The sequence below is a fragment of the Ceratotherium simum genome, chromosome 20 (assembly GCF_057802395.1).
Source record: "Ceratotherium simum simum isolate JZ-2026a chromosome 20, ASM5780239v1, whole genome shotgun sequence".
NCBI lineage: Eukaryota > Metazoa > Chordata > Mammalia > Perissodactyla > Rhinocerotidae > Ceratotherium > Ceratotherium simum.
Genome location: NC_141919.1, coordinates 34,990,347 through 35,009,874, shown reverse-complemented (window position 1 = coordinate 35,009,874; position 19,528 = coordinate 34,990,347). Strand labels below are relative to the sequence as shown.

Sequence of the window (19,528 nt, the reverse complement as noted above, 5' to 3'; positions counted from 1 at the left end):
ATGACAAGCTGCTCCAGGGGCTGTGTCGATGTGATCACTTATCTGTTTGCGTAAAATGAACTGACCTGCCATCTTGCATGCCTCCAGGACGGTGCCATCCTTCATATTCCTTCAACCCAAACAAGCACAGTGAATGGGAGAAGGGCAGTTCGCACCTGCTGTCCCTGGGGTCTTCCTCCCCGCCTACTTCTGGTTCCTCTCATCTGGAAAGAAGACCCTTGCCATTTTCCAAGCAGCTAACAGTCACCAGAGGAGACACCCTGCGGGGCATTGATTCTACAGATCCTTCTGGAATGAAGCTTAGGACCCGAGGGAATGGCAAAACAGTAAGGATGGGGACCGTCTGGAATTTGGTGTGTGGATGGAATACATATTAAAAGAATCAAAAGATATTAATAAGTATTCTGGATCACTGAAGAGGCTGTTTTGATTCTCATAGTGAGTGAGGGCCTTGGTTCCTTGCACAATCATGCAGTGCCTTTTGTATACGAATATCATAATGCTGCCCCACTTCATTAATTGTATTAAGTGAAGTGATAGATATACCGACTCCTCTATATGATTTCTACTTTGGTTCCTTAATGAGATCTTACTGGAAGAGTTTTAAACTATTGCTAATTATTAGTCACACCAATTTTGTTCATATTTTGTTCTCTGTTGATTTCAGGTCCATCCATTCTTTATTTATAGAAATGGAACAGACATCATCTATCACGTAAGCATAGTCTGAGAGCGTTGCTAAATATCTTGTATTTATGGATGCAAAATATTTAGTGAAACTATTTTTTATCTTTTATATTTACATATTTCTCTTAAAACCTTGTTTTGATATTTGTTTTAGAGGATTGGGTAATCAGAACATAAACCTTTTTATTTTTTTGCTTTGATTCAATTTTTGAATTGCTCATGTTTACAACAAACGTTTTTGTTTGCTCTCTTGGTGTTGGTTTTTTCTTTATTGCTGTTTGTTGATTTCCTTAAGTACCATGGAATGGTGTCCCTGAAAGTGGAGGATGACAGTTCCCCAACTTACAAAAGGAAGGCCAAAGTATCCGTTATTAGTCAGCCGCCACAGACAGGCAAAGTGGCAGAACTGCCACAAGCAGATAAGGTGGAATCCACAACTAGCTCACACTCCCCCAGACAGGTATGAAAATCTTTTTACTTCCTATTCACCTTACCACAAGCTGTTTGCTGGGCCACAAAGCAGCCTTGAAGCTTGGGGATAGTTTACTCAACACAAATACCACGCAACAAATGAAGACCTAAAGGAGGTAAGGGTGTGATCAACTTACATGAAGTCAAATCTAAATTGCCTTTCCTTCCCATAGGACCAGTTGCCCTCATTTCCCAAGAACTGCACACTAGAGTTAGAGGGACTCTTCCACTTCGAGGAAAGCCTCCAAAAGCTGTATAAGTGCAATGGAGTCGCCTGGAAAGCATGGAGCCCTCAAACCAAGGTGGGACCCAGGCTGAGCAGCCAAGTACCTTTACTTGCTGTATGCCCTATGATAAGCTAGTAGAGAGGGAACAATCTGGCAAGTCAGGCTACGTCTGCCTGCCCTTGTTACATGTTGAAGGCAAAGAGGAAAAAATGGCCCAAGTGCTGTTTTAAAAATGACAAAATACACTAGTTATATCAATACAATTTAAGAAGATGTTTACTTATTTTGTTTAATTATCATAATGTCAAAGGTGTAAAATTGAAACGTTGCCAACTTTGGTAGTGTTTTCTGTAAGAAGTCATAGCATTTCTCAAGACGGAAAATCAGGATTAGGGCTGACCTCCTCTCTGGTGACAAAACTACTCTATTCATCTTAGGGGACTCATAGGACTCTTTTTGGTGAGAACAGACTCTAGATTGTAAAGACCATTCCACTGTGAACACAGACAACTATTTTTCAGGAGGTGGAATACAAATCCTGCCCAGCTGGGTGGCACCATCACTCAGGCTACTGCCACTCCTTGATCACAGAGCCGAAAGTCACCTGGAACACAGCTGCCCGAGCTTGCAGGGAACAGTAAGAAACCTTGTTTCACATTTGGTTGATATTTTCTTTTCTACTGTTTTTCTATTTTCTCATGGAACTGTAGGGTTCCTTCATTCATTCAAGTGTTGTGTCTAAAAGCTACCTGGCTTTGTTTTAGGGGCCTTGGGGAGTTCTGTAGTTCAGAATGGATTTGAGACTGACCTTGATAATGTATTTTGACTTAGCTCTTTTATGTAAAACTGTACCATTGCCACAATTCAATTTTTTAGCTTCTCTACCTCAATCTTTTGGAGAAAATCAGAAGGAGCTTTTCTGAGTCAGCAGCATTACAGGTTCTATCAATTTTTTATTATTAAATAGGAATTCCTGCCCACTGATTTGAAAATATGTAGCAATGAAAGGTCTTGTAGCATCAGACCTATGACAATGTAAGAGGCATTGATGGTTATGAAACCAGACAAGTTGGACAAAGGGTCATTGGGTAATGGAGCACTCAATGAAGGATGACTTGTGGTCAAATAATGACAACAAATTTTATCTAGTCCAGAAGGACTTTAAAAATGCATATATAACTATCCTTGACCCTCCTTTGTGCCTACCTGGATATTATCCAAAACAGTGCAATTAGACTAATATGTCCCATGGCTGGAAATTGAGACTAGAGAAGTCCCTGGTGAATATCAGTCAGATCTTGCAGTTCATCAAATTTAAAGTTATGCTCGTCTAACAACACTATTAAGAAAATGAAAGGGCAAATCACATTTGGGAAAAGCTAATCTCCAATCCTACGTCTGATAAAGGTCTCAAATCCAGAAAATACAAATGATCTGACAAATCAATAACAAAAAGACAACCTGATAAAAAATAGCAAACAACTTGGAGACTTCACAAGAAAAGACGTATAACTGGTGAATAAGTTTATGAAAAGGTACTCACCATCATTAGACTTCACGTCCACTAGAATAGTAAAATCACAAAGACTGACAAGACCTAATGTTGTAGAGCAAGTGGAATTGTCATGTATTGCTGGTGGAGGTGTAAAATGGTATAACTACATTGAAGAACTGTCTGGCAGTTTCTTATAAAGTTCCATACATCTACGCAGTGACCTAGCAATTCTACTCCTAGGTATTTACCCAACAGAAATGAAAATAAATGTTAAAAAAAGACATTCACAAAAATTTCATAGCAACCTTTTTCATAGTAACAATAGTTTGGGTCATTTGTCTTTTCTTATTGATTAATAGGGGTTCTTTTTATTTTCTCCATCAACAAGGGAATAGATAAATTTTCTTTTTTGAAGAAACCTACTACTGAAACCTCCAACAATGTAGATAAATCTCACAAACATTATGTAGAAAGAAAGCAACCCAACATAAAAGGATACATATTGTATGATTTTATTTATATTAATAGCAAAAACTAATCTATTAGTTGGTGTTAGAAATAAAAAAACAATCTCTGACAAGGATCAAGGGGTGACTAGAAAATAGCATGAGGTGAGGTTCTAGAGTGGTGGAACTGTTCTATGTCTTGCTCCGTGTGGTTGTTACCTGGATATATACAATTGTCAAAATTCATCAGATTGAATACCTAAAAAATTATGCATTTTATTGTATGTAAATTAAACTTAGACTTTTAAAAAGCTAATAAAATCTTTTAAAAGTATATTTAAAAACTGGGCAAATCAACCACACTTTTCTTCACTGATGTATTTCATGTTCCAAGTATAAGTAAAGGTACCATTGAGGTTAGTCAGTGGCTTTCAGGTTTTTGTTGATGAGTTGATGATAGAAGATAAGTTAAAATATTTTTTGAAGTCTTATAAAATAGCATTGTTTAAATACATATACTCCCATAATGCTGTATGTTAAAGAACAATTAAGACATTCTTCCACCAAAATAACGAGATGTCCTACTTTTATTTAAAATTTGTCTTGATGCATTGAAATCTCAGGTGGGAATAGTGGTATAGGTCTTTTTTCCTCCTTGAGGAAAGAGCTTTGATGTGGAATCAAAAGCTCTCTGAACTACAAGGAGAAGATTGCAACATGCTACAAAGGAGAAGATAAGGTTTCTCTACTGAAAAAAGTGAGGGCAAAAGCAGAAGTGTAGTTATATTCTAGCCAAGGTTATCAAGATAAAATCATTGCTGGGATTTGTTGGTGAAATGTAGATGAACAGAGCAACAGAACACCCAAACCTCGAGTTTTGGAAGCAGCCTTATTGTTCATCTTCCAGTGCTTTGCCAATGACAGTGCAAGTAACTCTGCTGGCCTATAACGAAGTTTCACTTGGTCGTTAATGTTATGAGAAAAATAAGGGCAACGTGTATTGAGTGATATCATTCCATCCATTCATTAATGTTGGTGTAGGGTCACCAAGTGTCTTTTCTTAGAAGGACTGTTCTTTATTCTGAGATTATGGTCTTCTAGCTTTTTGGTGTCAAAATCATTTCTTAGGAAATAATAGCAACTTTTAGTAGTATTATTGATGTCTTCATGTTGACAATCAGTCCCCCAATATCTTATTTTATTTTATTTTATTGATCCATCTAATTGCAGCTGGGTTTTAATGGTGGGTACAAAGAGTGGTAAGACTAGTTATAAAGGGGTTCTTCATATATCTGTTAATACCACACAGTTCACTCATTCTGATAATAAACTTAAAGCCCAAATTAATTTAAAAGCCTAGTTAATTCCTTATGCATTTGACCTAAGATTTTATCTGCAACTTGGTTGGAAGCACCTTCACGCCATGACCCTTTTACACTAGCCTGACCTAGTTCTACATGGCTCCTTGTCAATAATGCCTTACTTTTACCTTACACTTTATAATTTACAGAATGCTTTCACATATGTTAGCTTATTTGATCCTGCCATCACTTCTGTGAGGAAGCAGATACTATTATCTACATTTTACAGATAAAACAAAGAGATTTGGGGAAGCATAATCACTTGCCCCTGGTCATACAGGCAAGTAAATGGAAGAGATAGGATTTAATTTTCCATTATATTCTCCAAAATAGCTCCATAAGTATAGGGGATGTCTCATCTCATGTGTATTGACAAGTACACCTGTTTTAACTTTGTGTTGGGCTAACCTAAAGTAGGTTTTCAAAATTATGTGTTAACAATCTTTTATCTTTCATGGCAAAGACATATTAAGATTTAGATTAAATTATAGATTCTAAGTTTCCTTTGGATGGAATCAAACTAATCTTTCAGGGCCAACCTAAGGTGCAATCAAGTTCCAAGTTTATAGATTCATTCATTCAACAAATATTTATTGAGCGCTTATTGTACTGGAAATGTCTAGACCAGACCACACTTTTAAGTGTTATTCCCCAGTATTGGCCACACAACCCAATGACTAAATCATTCCTCATTCACCAATGAGCTTCAGAAAAATAGACACCATAGCTGTCCAGATCCAGCTGTCCGCTACGGCAAGTCTTTAAACCCTACGTTTTGCTTCAGTAAGGTTATCATACAATCCTGATAATTCCTTCCCATATCCCTTTCCCACAAAGCCCTAACAAGAATGTGCAAGTTGCTGAATTTAAATTGCAGAATTTAGCTTTCATTGAGTTGATGTCTTACTATAGGTCCAAATTAAAAAGGTAAATATTATATGTTGGAGGCAATATTTATTCATTGCATATATAAGAACATAAATGGTATTTAGAAATAGTATAAATAGAAAAATACTTTGTTCTGGACTATTATAAAATCTATTATAATAGTGATAAAATTTTCCATCTCACCTGTTATTTCAAGGGGATTAGTGATCATATCTAAAAGATCGAACGTGATAAGCAGGTTCAGACTTATTTGTTCATATTATTTTGAAGTTATTTTGATTAACTCTGGTCTTGGGGAATTGTTTTAAGCTGTAGAACCATGACTTCTTTTTAGATGTAAAACTGAAAAAGCTTTCAGAACAAGAGCTAGTTTTTAGGGACAACTTGAGTTTTTCCATCATAGTTTAGAAAGTGACTATGTATCAGTAATATAAACTCTTTCAAATTACACATTATCTGTTTACCACAATGGTCCAGAAATGAAAACATCTATCAAATACCATTTCTGATGGTATTCCAGGGTGTGTAAGAGCGGTAAAGAAAATATATATGGTGTAAGATTTAAAAAATATCATAAAATGCTTCTAATTTTAAAATTTTAATTGGAAGAAGGGATGTGAACATTTGATCTGATTGCATTTATGTGATACTTCAATATGCAACTTATTTCAAAAGGACAGCAAGAATCATTACCCCAAGAACAGTTAATACTAGTTACAGGCATTTCAGAAAATGTCTAGCAGCAGATTAAAAGCAAACTAAAAGCAAAATCAAAGATCTCCATATTCCTTTGGATCAGTCATTCCAAGAGCAGTATTTTTGAGTGGTGAGGCTACCTACTCAGTATAAGTTTTCTCTGCATCCCATGCCCTCTCCTACCATTCCCTGTGTTTTCATTCGTCCTATGGCCCCTCTGCCTCTTCACCCCTTAGTTTTCGGCTTCGTTTTGTCCTCTTCTTCTCCAGCTCCTTTGGCTTGAAAAATGGATATTCCTCTGGGGATTATCAATTCCGTCTGTGATGTACAATTCATAGTTGCAATATTTTATAACCTGGATATTTACCTTCTCATGAAGTGTTTTAGGAGATGGTTTTAGATTCTATAATTAGAATTAACATGCACGTAGTGTGTTTTTGATTTGGTCTCAGGGACCATTATTTGATTCTGGGCTATGTTTCCTCTGGCTCCCTTGCTACCTGAAGTTCCTTGACAGAGGGTCCTTTACAGCACCCACATTTCAAGAAGAACAGCAAATTTTACTTTATCCCTTGTCCCTAATCAGATTGCTCAACTCAATCTTTATCTCCAATCTCTTTTCCTCTCCCTTGGTGTTTTATTATTTTTTTAACCTAGAGGAGCTAGACTTGTAGATTAGGTATTTCTTGAATTTACATGTTGTAATCTCATCTGCTCATTTCCTTAGGCAGTCATTGTACATTTGGTAATTCTATTATTATAGATCATTATCTATGAAACCATTCTGTTTTCCCACAGGAGTGTCTGGAGCCCCTGCTGGCCTATCCTTAAAGGGTTACTCTGAAATATATCTATACTTAATTAAAAAGTTTCAAAGAAGTAGATGTTTATTTCTGTAACTAGAAAAATCAAGTTTTCTGTTTTTAATACCACACTTTGAATGCCTTCAAATTTCTGAGCTGTCAAAAGATTCATATTTGTATGTGTGTGTGTCTCTATATTTTATTTTTATATCTATATCTATTTATATTTATATCTATATAGATATAAAAATAAATACACACACTGTATTTTATTTGTATATGGACATAAAAGAAAAGAAATGGTATTTTTGTAAAATAATCAACTGCCTACAAATACCTAAGTATTTCTTTTGTAAATAGCTATGGTCTAACATTTTACCTATCCTAAACACAGCTCTTTTCCCATCTTGCTCTTTTTGGACTTTTTGCTTCTCGGAGAGTCAAACATGAAATAAAGCTTGTACTTGACCAGCTAAAATGGATTTTACAAAGTCTGTTCTAAAGATAGTTTCAAGAATCTTAAAGCAGGAGGAGATGTTCAATATCCTTGAATAAAACCCGTTACTTTCTGATGATGAAGTTGAGGCTGTCAAGTTGTACTGTAGGGGAATTAGGGGCAGAGCAGGAAGAGGAACCCAGGTCTCCCACGCTCTGTCCATACACCATAGTTACTGGGGCAGCCCCTCAAGCCCTCCCTCAGCCTACATTTAACACACATTTGATATTCTGTGTTCTAAGCCCCCAGCACATTAGAATTACCATATTGGATAGGAGCAGGAGGGGAGAAGATGAGCTATCATATCTGCTGTAACTGTCAGACAGGAGCTGACAGTAAATAATGAGGTCAAAGCCAAGTCACAAACCCAAATCCAGGTGCCCGAGGCCATTCAGAGAAGAGGTAAAGAGACTTTCGTGTCTTAGAAGGCCTGGAAGTTGCCACTGCATTATAGAACAGTCAAGTACTGTATTAGCAGGAAAAATCATTAAGAAATGGATAAATTATGTTCACCATATGTGATCTGGAAAAGCAGAGAAATGGATCTGAAGTTTGAAAAGACATAGGCAAAATGAATAAAATTCAATTCAACAGTTGTCTAAATTTATGCAAATATTACTAATTTTGTTTCCTACTTTTTTTAATATCAGTGGATATTAACCAGGCCAGAAGATCACAGTGACTTCCTTTGTTTCTTGTTTGAAACTTTCTGTGTTAAAAAAGGAAGAAGCAAAGAAAAAAATAATTACCTCTTTATTTTTTAAAGCATTTTTAAAGAGCTTTTAATGAGCATTGCTGGGGAATTAGAGAAAATCAAACATTGTTTATGGGAATAATTCAGCTAGCTGTAAAAATAATTCATAAAGAATTCTATTTTGGAGGAAAATATTTATATATGTTTGTAAGAACAAGTGCTTCAACTTCTACACAACATACGAAGGTTTGACAGTGAGGCCATGCTCTTTTCACTGAGTATGATGAAAGGGTCACAATTATTGGGGTATTGGACCCAACATACCAAGCTCAAAATGTAGGCCTCAAGTAACTTTATCTGAATAGTTTGGGTTACCTTTCTGATCAAATTATCTGGATAATTGCCAAGTTAATGCTGTTTAGAAATAAACTTCCTATGATAAGAGTAATATTTTGGTGTTAAGTAATTAATCTCTACAAGTAGGCAGTTGCTGACTTTCCAAAAGATGTTTAAAACCTATTGAATTTGTGCTTTAATGCCCAGATATTATAATAAAATATCACTTTCTTTGCTGTCACCTACCCCTCACCTGCATTAAAGTTAAAAACTAGAGTATTAAGATCTTGGAAAGTTCTTTCCACATATCTACCTTTTTCTGTTTTAAACTGATTTTGATTTGCATTATGCATTTCATATCAGCAGAAATGTTAAACTCCTTATCACTGATGCTCTCATTTCTGTTTGTTTGCATGTAGTCACCTGGGCACCCTTGTAACTGTCCTCTCCAGGCAGCATATGCGATGGCTCTGGAGCCTCAGTGGAAGAAAGTCCTTTTGGATAGGCAAGTATCTGTGTTGCCCTGAGGAGGGAGGCAAGAACATGAAGAGAGTGTCTTCCTCCCATGGGCCAAATGATTGTGGTTTACAATAACAAGCAACGGTTAGAGGGTAGACAGTCCATTTTTTAAAACTCATCTTAAAACTTTTGACACAATACTTTCATTTTGAGACATCTATCTCAAAGAAATCATAAGAGATGTGGTCAGATTTATAAGTAAGAGAATTCAACAAATGGTATTTCTAACAGTAAAAAATTAGAAGTAGCTGTAAATAGAGGATGGTTAAATAAATTATAGTATAGCTATATGAAGCTATATGAAATATATAGCTATATTTAATGCTTTGTAAGGCATTAAATATTAAAGGCATGGCAAAATGCCTTGTTTATTAATTCATTCAATAAATATATGTTAGATGCATATTATATATAAAATAGGCAATGTATTGGCATTTGTGGCAAGGTGCTAAGTAAAAAAGCAAAGTCCACAGCCATATGAATCATGAAATAATTTAGAATAAAAAATTTATATACATGTGATATATATAACACATATATATACATGTACATTTATATAGAAAGAAATATGCCAAAGAATTAGAAATATTTTATCTCCAGTGAGAATTATAGGTGATCTTAATTTTATCGCTTGTTTTCTGAAGTTGTTATATTTTCTACAATTTTAACAATAATACAAGTCTTTTCAAGCCACTTTAGAAGTAGAATTCTCAGGGCACGTCAAAGTCAATGTTGTCACCATCTCTCCTTAAAGGTATTGTGTTTCAAGGGACTATAATAAACCCACTCTTGGCTTTCCAAATCTCTGTAATACTCAATGAGTCTCTGAATTTTGACATTATCTGCGAGTATTAAGTTAAGGCTGGAGGATCAGTTTTCTCTACTTCCGCAATGACTGATTTCAAAGCTCTATCTCCACAAGGTTCGATTTCATGGCATAGCATCACCTGCTCAATAATTCAAGGAATCCATCCAGAAGGAGACAGTTTATTTTTAACCAAAAGTACTTCATTTTATTCTGCTCAAAAATCTTGACTAAGACTTAGTGGAGAGAAGGGAACATGCTATGAAACTAAGACTGTTTTCACAGTCAAATTTGGTTTGTGAGATGTCAGGTCACGCTATTGCAAAGATTCTTTTCTCATTTTATTCTTATTTCTATTATGAAAGAGAGTGAGGGAGAGGAATACTTCTTTAAGAAAAATTACAAGAGCTTTACAACATTAAAGTATAATTTGCAAAAATTGCCAGTGGGAGTAGAGAGACAAGTTGAAAAGCGCTGTTTATTGGGATTGTAGCAGATTGAAAAAAATTTTAAGCTCCAGACTAAAAATAATACATAGTAAGTTACTTTCAAATATGAAAACCAAGACATTTAAATAATGAAGAATAGACAAGAGCATATCTGTCTCCCTGTGATAGGAGTTCTGCCTGCTGGATAATATGAATAATAACAGCTGCTGTTTATTAAACACTTAAATATGCATGAGCTTTACATGGATTATTTTATTTAATTCTCATAACAGCCCTAGATATACTATTTTTATGCCCATTTCTTAGATGAAGAAACTAAGACTCAGCATGGTTAAGAAACCTGCCCCCAAATGCTCAATTAGCAAGTGGTGGAGCTAGGGTTTGAGTTCGGATCTGCCTGACCCCAATGCCTTATGCTCTTGAGTGTGTCTTATAGGATTCCCGGTTCCTAATCTGGGTTTGAGAACCTAGGCCTATATTTGCATGTGATCGCTGAGTTTAGAACAATAGCTTGATATGATATCCAAGTGTAAATGTGATAAAATCGTCTGATGTATTGTTTTGGTTCACATTAGGTTTGAATGACAGAGTGCATGCTGGCCGCTGGGAGTGGATCAGCGGTGAACCTGTCACCTTCACCAACTGGAGAAGAAGACCCCCTCAACATTCAAAGTCTGGAAAGAACTGTGTTTTGGTTCAAAGACAAGGGAAATGGCAAACAAAGGACTGTAGGAAGGGCAAACCTCACAATTATGTGTGCTCCAGGAAACTCTAAATGTAGCTAGCCTTACAGATGCCCACTCGAGATTTCTCACCTATTTATTTACAGGATTTGTGCATATTGCTCAACAGAAAACAAGGTGTCGTAACTGACTTGGTACATTTTTTTTTATCATAGTGTATGAGTGATTTTATCTGGTAAAAGGGAGCATAGATGAATAGTTCCAGGAAGATTGATAAATGAATATTTCTAATGGGAAGACATACAATTCTTGCATCTCGATACCTTTCAAAATAAGTGCCTGAAATATTGTAAGGTGGAAGATTTGCCTATTCCAGAAGATGCCCACCCGGACTCCACTCCAAATCTCAGTCAGCACTGATTTCATGGTCCTTGGATTTTTTTGTCTCAAAACCTCAAACACGTCCATTCGGAAATCTTGAGCGTCTACCACTTCAGTCTGAAGCTAACCCTACCAGCTCATTAAATCAAGGCTGAACTGCAAAGGGTTGCCTTGTCCCTTTGGAACCCTTTTAAATGTGAAGCCTGAGATAAGAGGCTGTGGATAAAAAGGAGAATTCTCTGTGGTGAAAAGGAAGGCTTTAGAGGGAAGAACCCTGCAGAAGGAAGCTCATCCGTAAATCTCTAGTGCAGGTAAGGATTCAGGGGCTGCCTGTACTTCAGAGGTCTACCCATCACTACTCATGAGACAGATTTCCTTTTTCCCATAAGAATGTTAGCATTGTATGATTCCAAAGCTAATGATTGGGTTGCCCTGGCCTTACAGTCGTGAGAAATTTGAAGTAACGTGAGCCTCTCTCTTCATTTGTGCTTATAGTACTGACTAGCATTTCTCAAGGACATTTGGAATTACGAGTATATATGAATGATGGTTAATGTATGGAAGAAAAATACTGCTTCCTCAGGAGTGTCCCAAGGAACTATGCTGAAGAACAAAGAAAAATAATACTGAAAATAGCCACTGAAAGCCTGTATTCTCAGAATGGATTTTGATACAATTTTGAGTCCTTAAATCTTTAATATTTGTGTACTTGCCCTGTTAACTTGATTCTCTAATGTAAAGGTACCTGATTAATTTATAATGTCAGCTGAGTGAAACATTTTTGGAGCAGTAAAGTATGTTTGCAGCCTTACAAGAACTCCCTTCTGAAATCAAGGTTTCATTACAGGAAATGAGAAATTTATTTCTGAAACGTTTACTCAGAATTTTCCTCTTTTCTTCTGAAAAGAGGAATCACTGGAAAATATGGTTGTGCCACATGTGACTTGCTATATGAACACCAGTGTAACTTCAGAATCAAAATGGCGCTACCAGTACACCAAAGCTTTGGTGCAAGTTTTATCATCATAATATCTCGAGTGAAACTACAAAAGACTGAAGAAATTCAAAAACATGGCAAGCTTGTTTATTTCTGCTCACTTATCAAGATTTTGATTAATAGAAATATTTACAAAGAGAGGTTGGGGTAAGATTTAGCCTCTACTTCTTACTTAAATTTACACATCATTGTGGAGTCAGGAGGATCCTAACCTTAGATGTCACAAGTAGGCTCTGGACTGGTACGATGTACAGGTCTCCTGTATGACACAAGCAGTCTCTGATGTTAAATCAAAAGATGCAAAACCCATCGTCTGTAGCAGCGCCAATCCCTTCTGATTTGCTGGCTCTGCAGTGTGGAAATGTGGAATGCCGGATAAAGAAGAGTTGTTTACCTAAGAGGTTGCATCCTAGGTGGGAAAGTATAAGTTCAAGGAATGAGGAATTCGAGGGTCCCTCCTATCTACTGGGATTCTAGAACTGTATTAACTATTTAAAACTGGAAATCCAGAACCATGGCAACTAGAACCCAGTCAGCATGGTAGATTTTATTATAGATTTCTGCAATGACAAGGGTATTTAAGTGTAATGGCAAATGGTAGCACAAAGAGAGAATGTTTTGACTTTTATAGCAACTAGAAATACTAGAAGATTTAAAAATATTCCTGATCATGAAAGCATTCATCAAGTGGTAAAATCCAAGTAATTGAAAGAAGATGCAAATAAAAATGCAGGCAAGTTTGGATGCTGGCCAGTGTTTATCAAGACCTTCATTTCTTTCTCATGATTGGGCTTTGACTCGGGGGAAAAGAAGTAAATGATTGGCGTGGTTCTCTCGACCTTCTGTCATCCTTCAGGTTCTAGTCAGAGTGGGAAGGAAGGAAATGGAGTCATGGGTAGAATGGGAATGGGAGATTATAGGAGATGGAAGGAGAGCGGAGGGAAGAGTTGAGAAGGAAGAGTTGGGGACTTATGGTAGCTGAGAGGGAGAGGAGCAGAAAGGAGGACCTGAATGCCACCTGGCTCTTCTCCCCAGACTTGAATACCGACTCAGGAAAAGTCCCACTTTATCCAAGGGCATCAACCCAGCTAAATAGTGTGTAGTTTTTCAGAATCTTCTGATGTTCGATCTTTAACAAATATACATCATATATTTGCTAGAAATAAACTTAAAAAACATTTAATAATAATTTCAGCTCCTTCCAAGGAGTGGTGAAAATGAACCAGGTGACATTTATTTACATTTCTGTTTTTGCTAATTTTTAATACAGCCGTAAAGAATATGCACATATTTTCATTAACACTATGGTTCTGTGTAATTTAAACCATAAACTGGTGCTGATTAATTTCTGCAACAAAGCAGCATATTAAATGTACTGTATCTAGTGTTGTATGAAAATTAATAAAATAAACTTATTTCTAGTTCTAAGGTTCTGTTCTTTTGGTTTTTAACATCTTATATTTTTCCTGGGAACACATGGGTTTTGGGTTTTAATGGTTCTACCATTGTAAGAAGGGATGGAGAAGAAAACTCAACATGTCTTTTTTATCTTTACAGTTTAGATCAGCCTTTAGTTACATGGCTTTTATCCATCCACCCACCGACCCATCCATCCATCCATACACCATTCATTCAACAAATATTGAATATGGAGTGCCAACCCTGCACCTGACAATGTTCCAGATCTGGAGATATTGTAGTGAATGAGATAGGAGAATAAAAGTATAAATGCATAGTGCATATATGCCAATTTCATGTAGGTTTTTTTTAAGCGTGGAGCTTTTTATGGGGGAAGAAGTCACAGTGGAAATCATTCACTACATTGTCCCTTTTCAGAATTGGAGGAAAACACACACTGATGCAAACAGTTCAGGCTGTCTTTTGTTGTATTTCTCTCCTGATTAAGAAACTGGTGTTAACTTCCTGAGTTTATAATCAGGTCAAAGTGTTATTGATAGCAGCTGTCCCAGATTTCCTGTCTCCAAATCAAGTTAGGAACTAAAGTTTTCAAATCTAGCTAATTGATTTTGCAACTCATTTTTTTTTTGAAAAGACAAGCAGTATGTATCTCTGTGTCTTTGAGATTCCTGGAGTAACAGGAATAAAAAAGAGACCTTTGATATCATCTCATCTAATATCTTTATGGTACAGCAGAAGACACCAAACTCCTCAGAAGTTAAAGTGGGGAGAAATCAGCACTGGAACTAAGGTCTTCCAAATTGTAGGCTGAATCTCCTCTAATTATTCCACATATCTGTTACCGCTCTGAGCAAAGGGTTTTATTATATTCAAGTAAAATGTCTGAATGATGAGTATGATAAAATCCACCATATACTTGCAAATATTATTGTAAGTGAAAGAAGACGGGCACACAAGGCCACATATTGAATGATTCCGTTTATATGAAATGTCCAGAATAGGCAAATCTGTAAAGACAGAAAGTAGATTAGTGGTTGCCAGGGGGTAGGGAGAAGGGGAAATTGGGACTAATTACTAATAGGTACAGGGTTTCTTTTTGAGGGGATAAAAATGTTCTGGAATTAGATTGTAATGATGGTTGCACAACATAGTAAATATACTAAAAACCACTGAAGTGTATACTTTTAAATGGTGAATTTATGTTATAGGAAGTACACCTCAACAAAAAAAATGCTATTAAAAATCACCATATAAAAATTTATTTTAGAAAGCTATAAATGAGTTGATGTATTTGCTGTGTGTTTGTCTGACTCATCCAAGATACTTTTTGCAGTCTTTGCCCCATGTCTCACCCAGGCTTTTGTTTATTTGTTTAAATAATTCGTTAAGGGAAAGAGAATGCTGATTGGATATATTTTTAAATTTATGGTACTGTTTTATTGGTCTTTCTCCTCTTTCTCCCCATCAATCTCGGGAGAACTGTTACCTATGGCAGAATGTGTCTGGATGTCTGTAATGTCCAGAATGCCATGATTTTCTTAAAGTTAATTTTACAAGTCTTTAGAACAGGGTTGTGCAGGAAATGAATATACTATCCTCATAAGTTACACATGTAACTGTTCATTTTGAACAGTTTTTATAGGTCTTATATTCTGCTAGGCAATAAAGTTTAGTTTATCTTAAGACAGAAAGGAACAAAAATCAACCAACACTTCCATTAAAAGCCTTATGGTAACCCCACAATACTTTTTCCAAGCAATGAAGTATGAGTTCGCCTTTTGCTTCTTTCCCCATCTATATTTTTGCTTCCCAAAGGCAGTAAATCCCAACTTACCCTACAGAAGAAAAATGGAAAAAGATACACCATCCTAAAACTAGTCAAAAGAAAGCTGGAGTGGCTATATTAATATCTGAGTAGATTTTAGAGCATAGAATATTACCAAGGATAAAAAAGGTTATTTTATAGTTTGAGGAGGTCAATACATCAAGAGGACATAATAATCCTAAACATTTGTGCATCTAATAACAAGGTTTAAAAATACATAAAGCAAAAACTGATAGAACTGCAGGGAGAAATAGACAAATCTGTAATTACAGTCAGAAATATTAATACTACCCCTTCTCAATAATTGATAGAACAAGTAGGCAGAAAATCAGTAAGGATATAGAAGTGTGGACATTGTTAACCGAATTAACCGAACTGACTTTTTTTTTTTTTTTTTTGTGAGGAGATCAGCCCTGTGCTAACATCTGCCAATCCTCCTCTTTTTTTGCTGAGGAAGACGGCCCTGGGCTAACATCTGTGCCCATCTTCCTCCACTTTATATGGGACGCCGCCACAGCATGGCCCGCCAAGCAGGGCGTCGGTGCGCGCCCAGGATCCGAACCAGCGAACCCCGGGCCGCCGCAGCGGAGCGCGCGCACTTAACCGCTTGCGCCACCGGGCCGGCCCCTGAATTGACTTTTATAGAACACTCCACCCAACAGCAGCAGAATATACGTACATTCCTTGCAAGTGTACATGGAGCATTTACCATGGCAGACTATATTCTGGGACATAAAATGAGTCTTGATAAATTTAAAAGGATTTAATTCATACAAAATATGTTCTCTGGACACAAGGGAATTAAATTAGAAATCAATCACAGAAATACCTCTGGAAAATCCCCAATTGTTTGGAAACTAAATTATAGACTTCTTTAACTCATGGGCTAAAGAAGATATCAAAGGGGAACTTAGAAAGTACAGTGAACTAAATAAAAATGAAAACACAACATATCAAAGTTTGTGGGATGCCATTCAAGCAGTACTTAGGGAAATTTTTTTTTCTTTCTTTCTTTTTTGTTGGTGAGGAAGATTAGCCCTGAGCTAACATCTGATGCCAATCCTCCTCTTTTTGCTGAGGAAGATTGGCCCTGGCCTAACATCCGTGCCCATCTTCCTCTACTTTATCTGGGACGCTGCCACAGCATGGCTTGACAAGCGGTGCGTCGGTGCACGCCCGGGATCCGAACCTGCGAACCCTGGGCTGCTGAAGCAGAGTGTGCACACTTAACCACTGCACCACCAGGCCAGCCCCCTTAGGGAAATTTTTTTTTTTTTTAAAGATTTTTTTATTTATTTATTTTTTCCCCCCAAAGCCCCAGTAGATAGTTGTATGCCATAGCTGCACATCCTTCTAGTTGCTGTATGTGGGACTCGGCCTCAGGATGGACAGAGAAGTGGTGCCTCGGTGCGCGCCCAGGATCCGAACCCGGGCCACCAGCATCGGAGCGCGCTCGCTTAACCACCAAGCCACGGGGCCGGCCCCTTAGGGAAATTTTTATAGCATTAAATGCCTATATTAGAAAGAAAGAAAGGTCATCACTTCAGCTTAAGTTCAGGTCAATTTAAGAAACTAGAAAAAAAAAAAAAAGAAAGCAGAGATAAGGAAATAAAAAATATCAGAGCAGAAATCAAGGAAATAGAAAACAATAGAGAAAATCAATGAAACCAAAAGCTGGTTCTTTGAGAAGGTCAATAAAATTGGTAAATCTCTAACCAGACTAATCAGGAAAAAATGAGAAAGGACACAGATTACCAATATCAGGAATGAGAAGTGATATCACGTGACATCACTATAGATTCTAAAGCTGCTAGAATAATAAGGGAATATCATAAACAACTTGTGTCAATACATAAATGAAACAAAAATTCCTTGAAAGACACAAACTATCAAAGCTCAATCAAAAAAAAAAATAGATAACTTGAAGAAACCCTCTATTACAGAAACTGAATTTGTAGTTTAAAACTTGCTCACAAAGAAAATTCCAGGCTCAGATATCTTCACTATTGAATTCTAGAAATATTTAAGGAAGAAATTGTACCAATTCCGCAAAACTTGTCCAGAAAATTGCAGAGAAAGGAATACTTTCTAATTCATTGTATGAGGCCAGTATTACTCCGATACCAAACCATACAAAAATATAAGAAAACTACAGACCAATATCCCTCGTGAATATAGATGGAAAAATTCTAAACAAAATTTCACCAATTCAAATCCAACAATATATAGGAAAGGATAATATATCTTGACCAAGACACTGTCAAGTGAATGACAAGCCACACATTGGTAAAAAATATTTACTCTGTGTATATATGATAAAGGACTTGTATCCAGACTACATATGTATATATATAAAAACTCAAAAATCAATAATAAGAATTTTTTAGATAAGCAGAAGATTTAAACAGATACTTCACCAAACAAGATATATGGATGGCAGATAAGTACATGAAAATATGTCAACATATTAATCATTAGTCCTTAGGGAATTGTCAATTAAAGCCACAATGAGATATTATTATACACCTATTAGAATGGCTAAAATTGAAAAGAATGACCACACCAAGTGTTACAAGGATGTGAAGGATCTGGAACTCTCATACACTGCTGGTGGAAATATAAAATAGTCCAACTACTTTGGAAAAACTTTGGTGACTTCTTAAAAAGTTCAACATATACCTACTATATGATCCAACCATTCCACTTGTAGGTATTTACCTAAGAGAAAGGAATGCATATTTCCATTCAGAGACTTATACATGAATGTTCATAACAGCTTTATTTGTAACAGCCAAACTATAAACAACCAAATGTCCATTATCATGTGAATGGATAAACAAATTATAGTATATCCTTACAGTGAAATGCCATTCAGGAATAAAAACCAATGAGATATTGCTACTACAACATAGATTCTCAAAACAATTATGCTGAGTGAAAGAAGCCTGACAAACATAGTGTATATGTACTCTATCTATGGAAAATTCTAGGAAGTACAAACTAATCTATAGTGACAGAAAGCAAATCAGGTGTTACCTGGGAATGGGAGAGAAAGGAAAGGGCAGAGGAAGGGATTGCAAAGAGACACAAGGAAACTTTTGGGAGTGATGGATATGTTCACTATCTTGATTGTAGTAATAGTTTCACAGATATATATATATGTCTAAATCTATCAAATTGCACACTTTAAATACATGTTGTGTATTGTATGTTGATTATACTTCAGTAAAGCTGTTTATAGAAAGAGAAACAATAGAATAATTTCTACAACACGATGGAAAATTTTCAAAGGATAATGAAAACTCTACACATGAAGATATCTTTATTTCAGGGGCAATAAAAAATTGGAGCAAATTCATATGATTTAAATATCTAATGGCAGAAAAACGCTTAATGGAATATTATATTGCCTCCATTAAAATGATAATTCTATCACATAATGTTAATTTAAAACAGCAGAATATAAAATAATGTATGCACCATTTTAATAGCTACATTGCAATAGGCAAACTGACAGGGGAGAAAAATATGGAGTGGGTTTATGTCTCAATTCCACCACCTACTAGCTCTGCATCCTAAATTCCCTAAATTTAGGTTTCTCATCTATAAAGTGGAGATAAAAATAACTTCCTGGAAAAATTGTTGTGAAAATTCAATGTGAAACTATAAAGAATATGCCTTGGACATAGTAGGCACTCAATAAAAGATACCTTTTTAAAATCTGTAAAGTGTGTGTGTGTGTGTGTGTGTGTGTGTGTGTGTGTGTGTGTGAGAGAGATGCAAAGTTCTTGGAAGAAGGCAACAATTTCAAATGGTGCTTTTCCTCACCAGGAAGCAGAGAAGGAAGAAC

At 36.2% G+C, this 19,528-nt stretch overlaps 1 protein-coding gene across 6 annotated transcripts in view; it reads left to right on the top strand.

Annotated features, from left to right (window-relative positions):
* Positions 1–13,853, top strand: part of FREM1 (FRAS1 related extracellular matrix 1) — a 151,055-nt gene extending 137,202 nt beyond the window's left edge. For all 6 annotated transcript variants that reach the window (XM_004436789.3, XM_087444606.1, XM_087444607.1 and 3 more), the window contains 7 exons: positions 88–326; positions 668–715; positions 983–1,147; positions 1,332–1,460; positions 1,907–2,022; positions 9,020–9,105; positions 10,949–13,853. In XM_004436789.3, coding sequence (XP_004436846.1) covers positions 88–326; positions 668–715; positions 983–1,147; positions 1,332–1,460; positions 1,907–2,022; positions 9,020–9,105; positions 10,949–11,148 — 983 coding nt within the window. In that variant the 3' untranslated portion in view covers positions 11,149–13,853. The remainder of the gene's footprint in view (positions 1–87; positions 327–667; positions 716–982; positions 1,148–1,331; positions 1,461–1,906; positions 2,023–9,019; positions 9,106–10,948) is intronic.
* Positions 13,854–19,528: the final 5,675 nt, after the last annotated feature.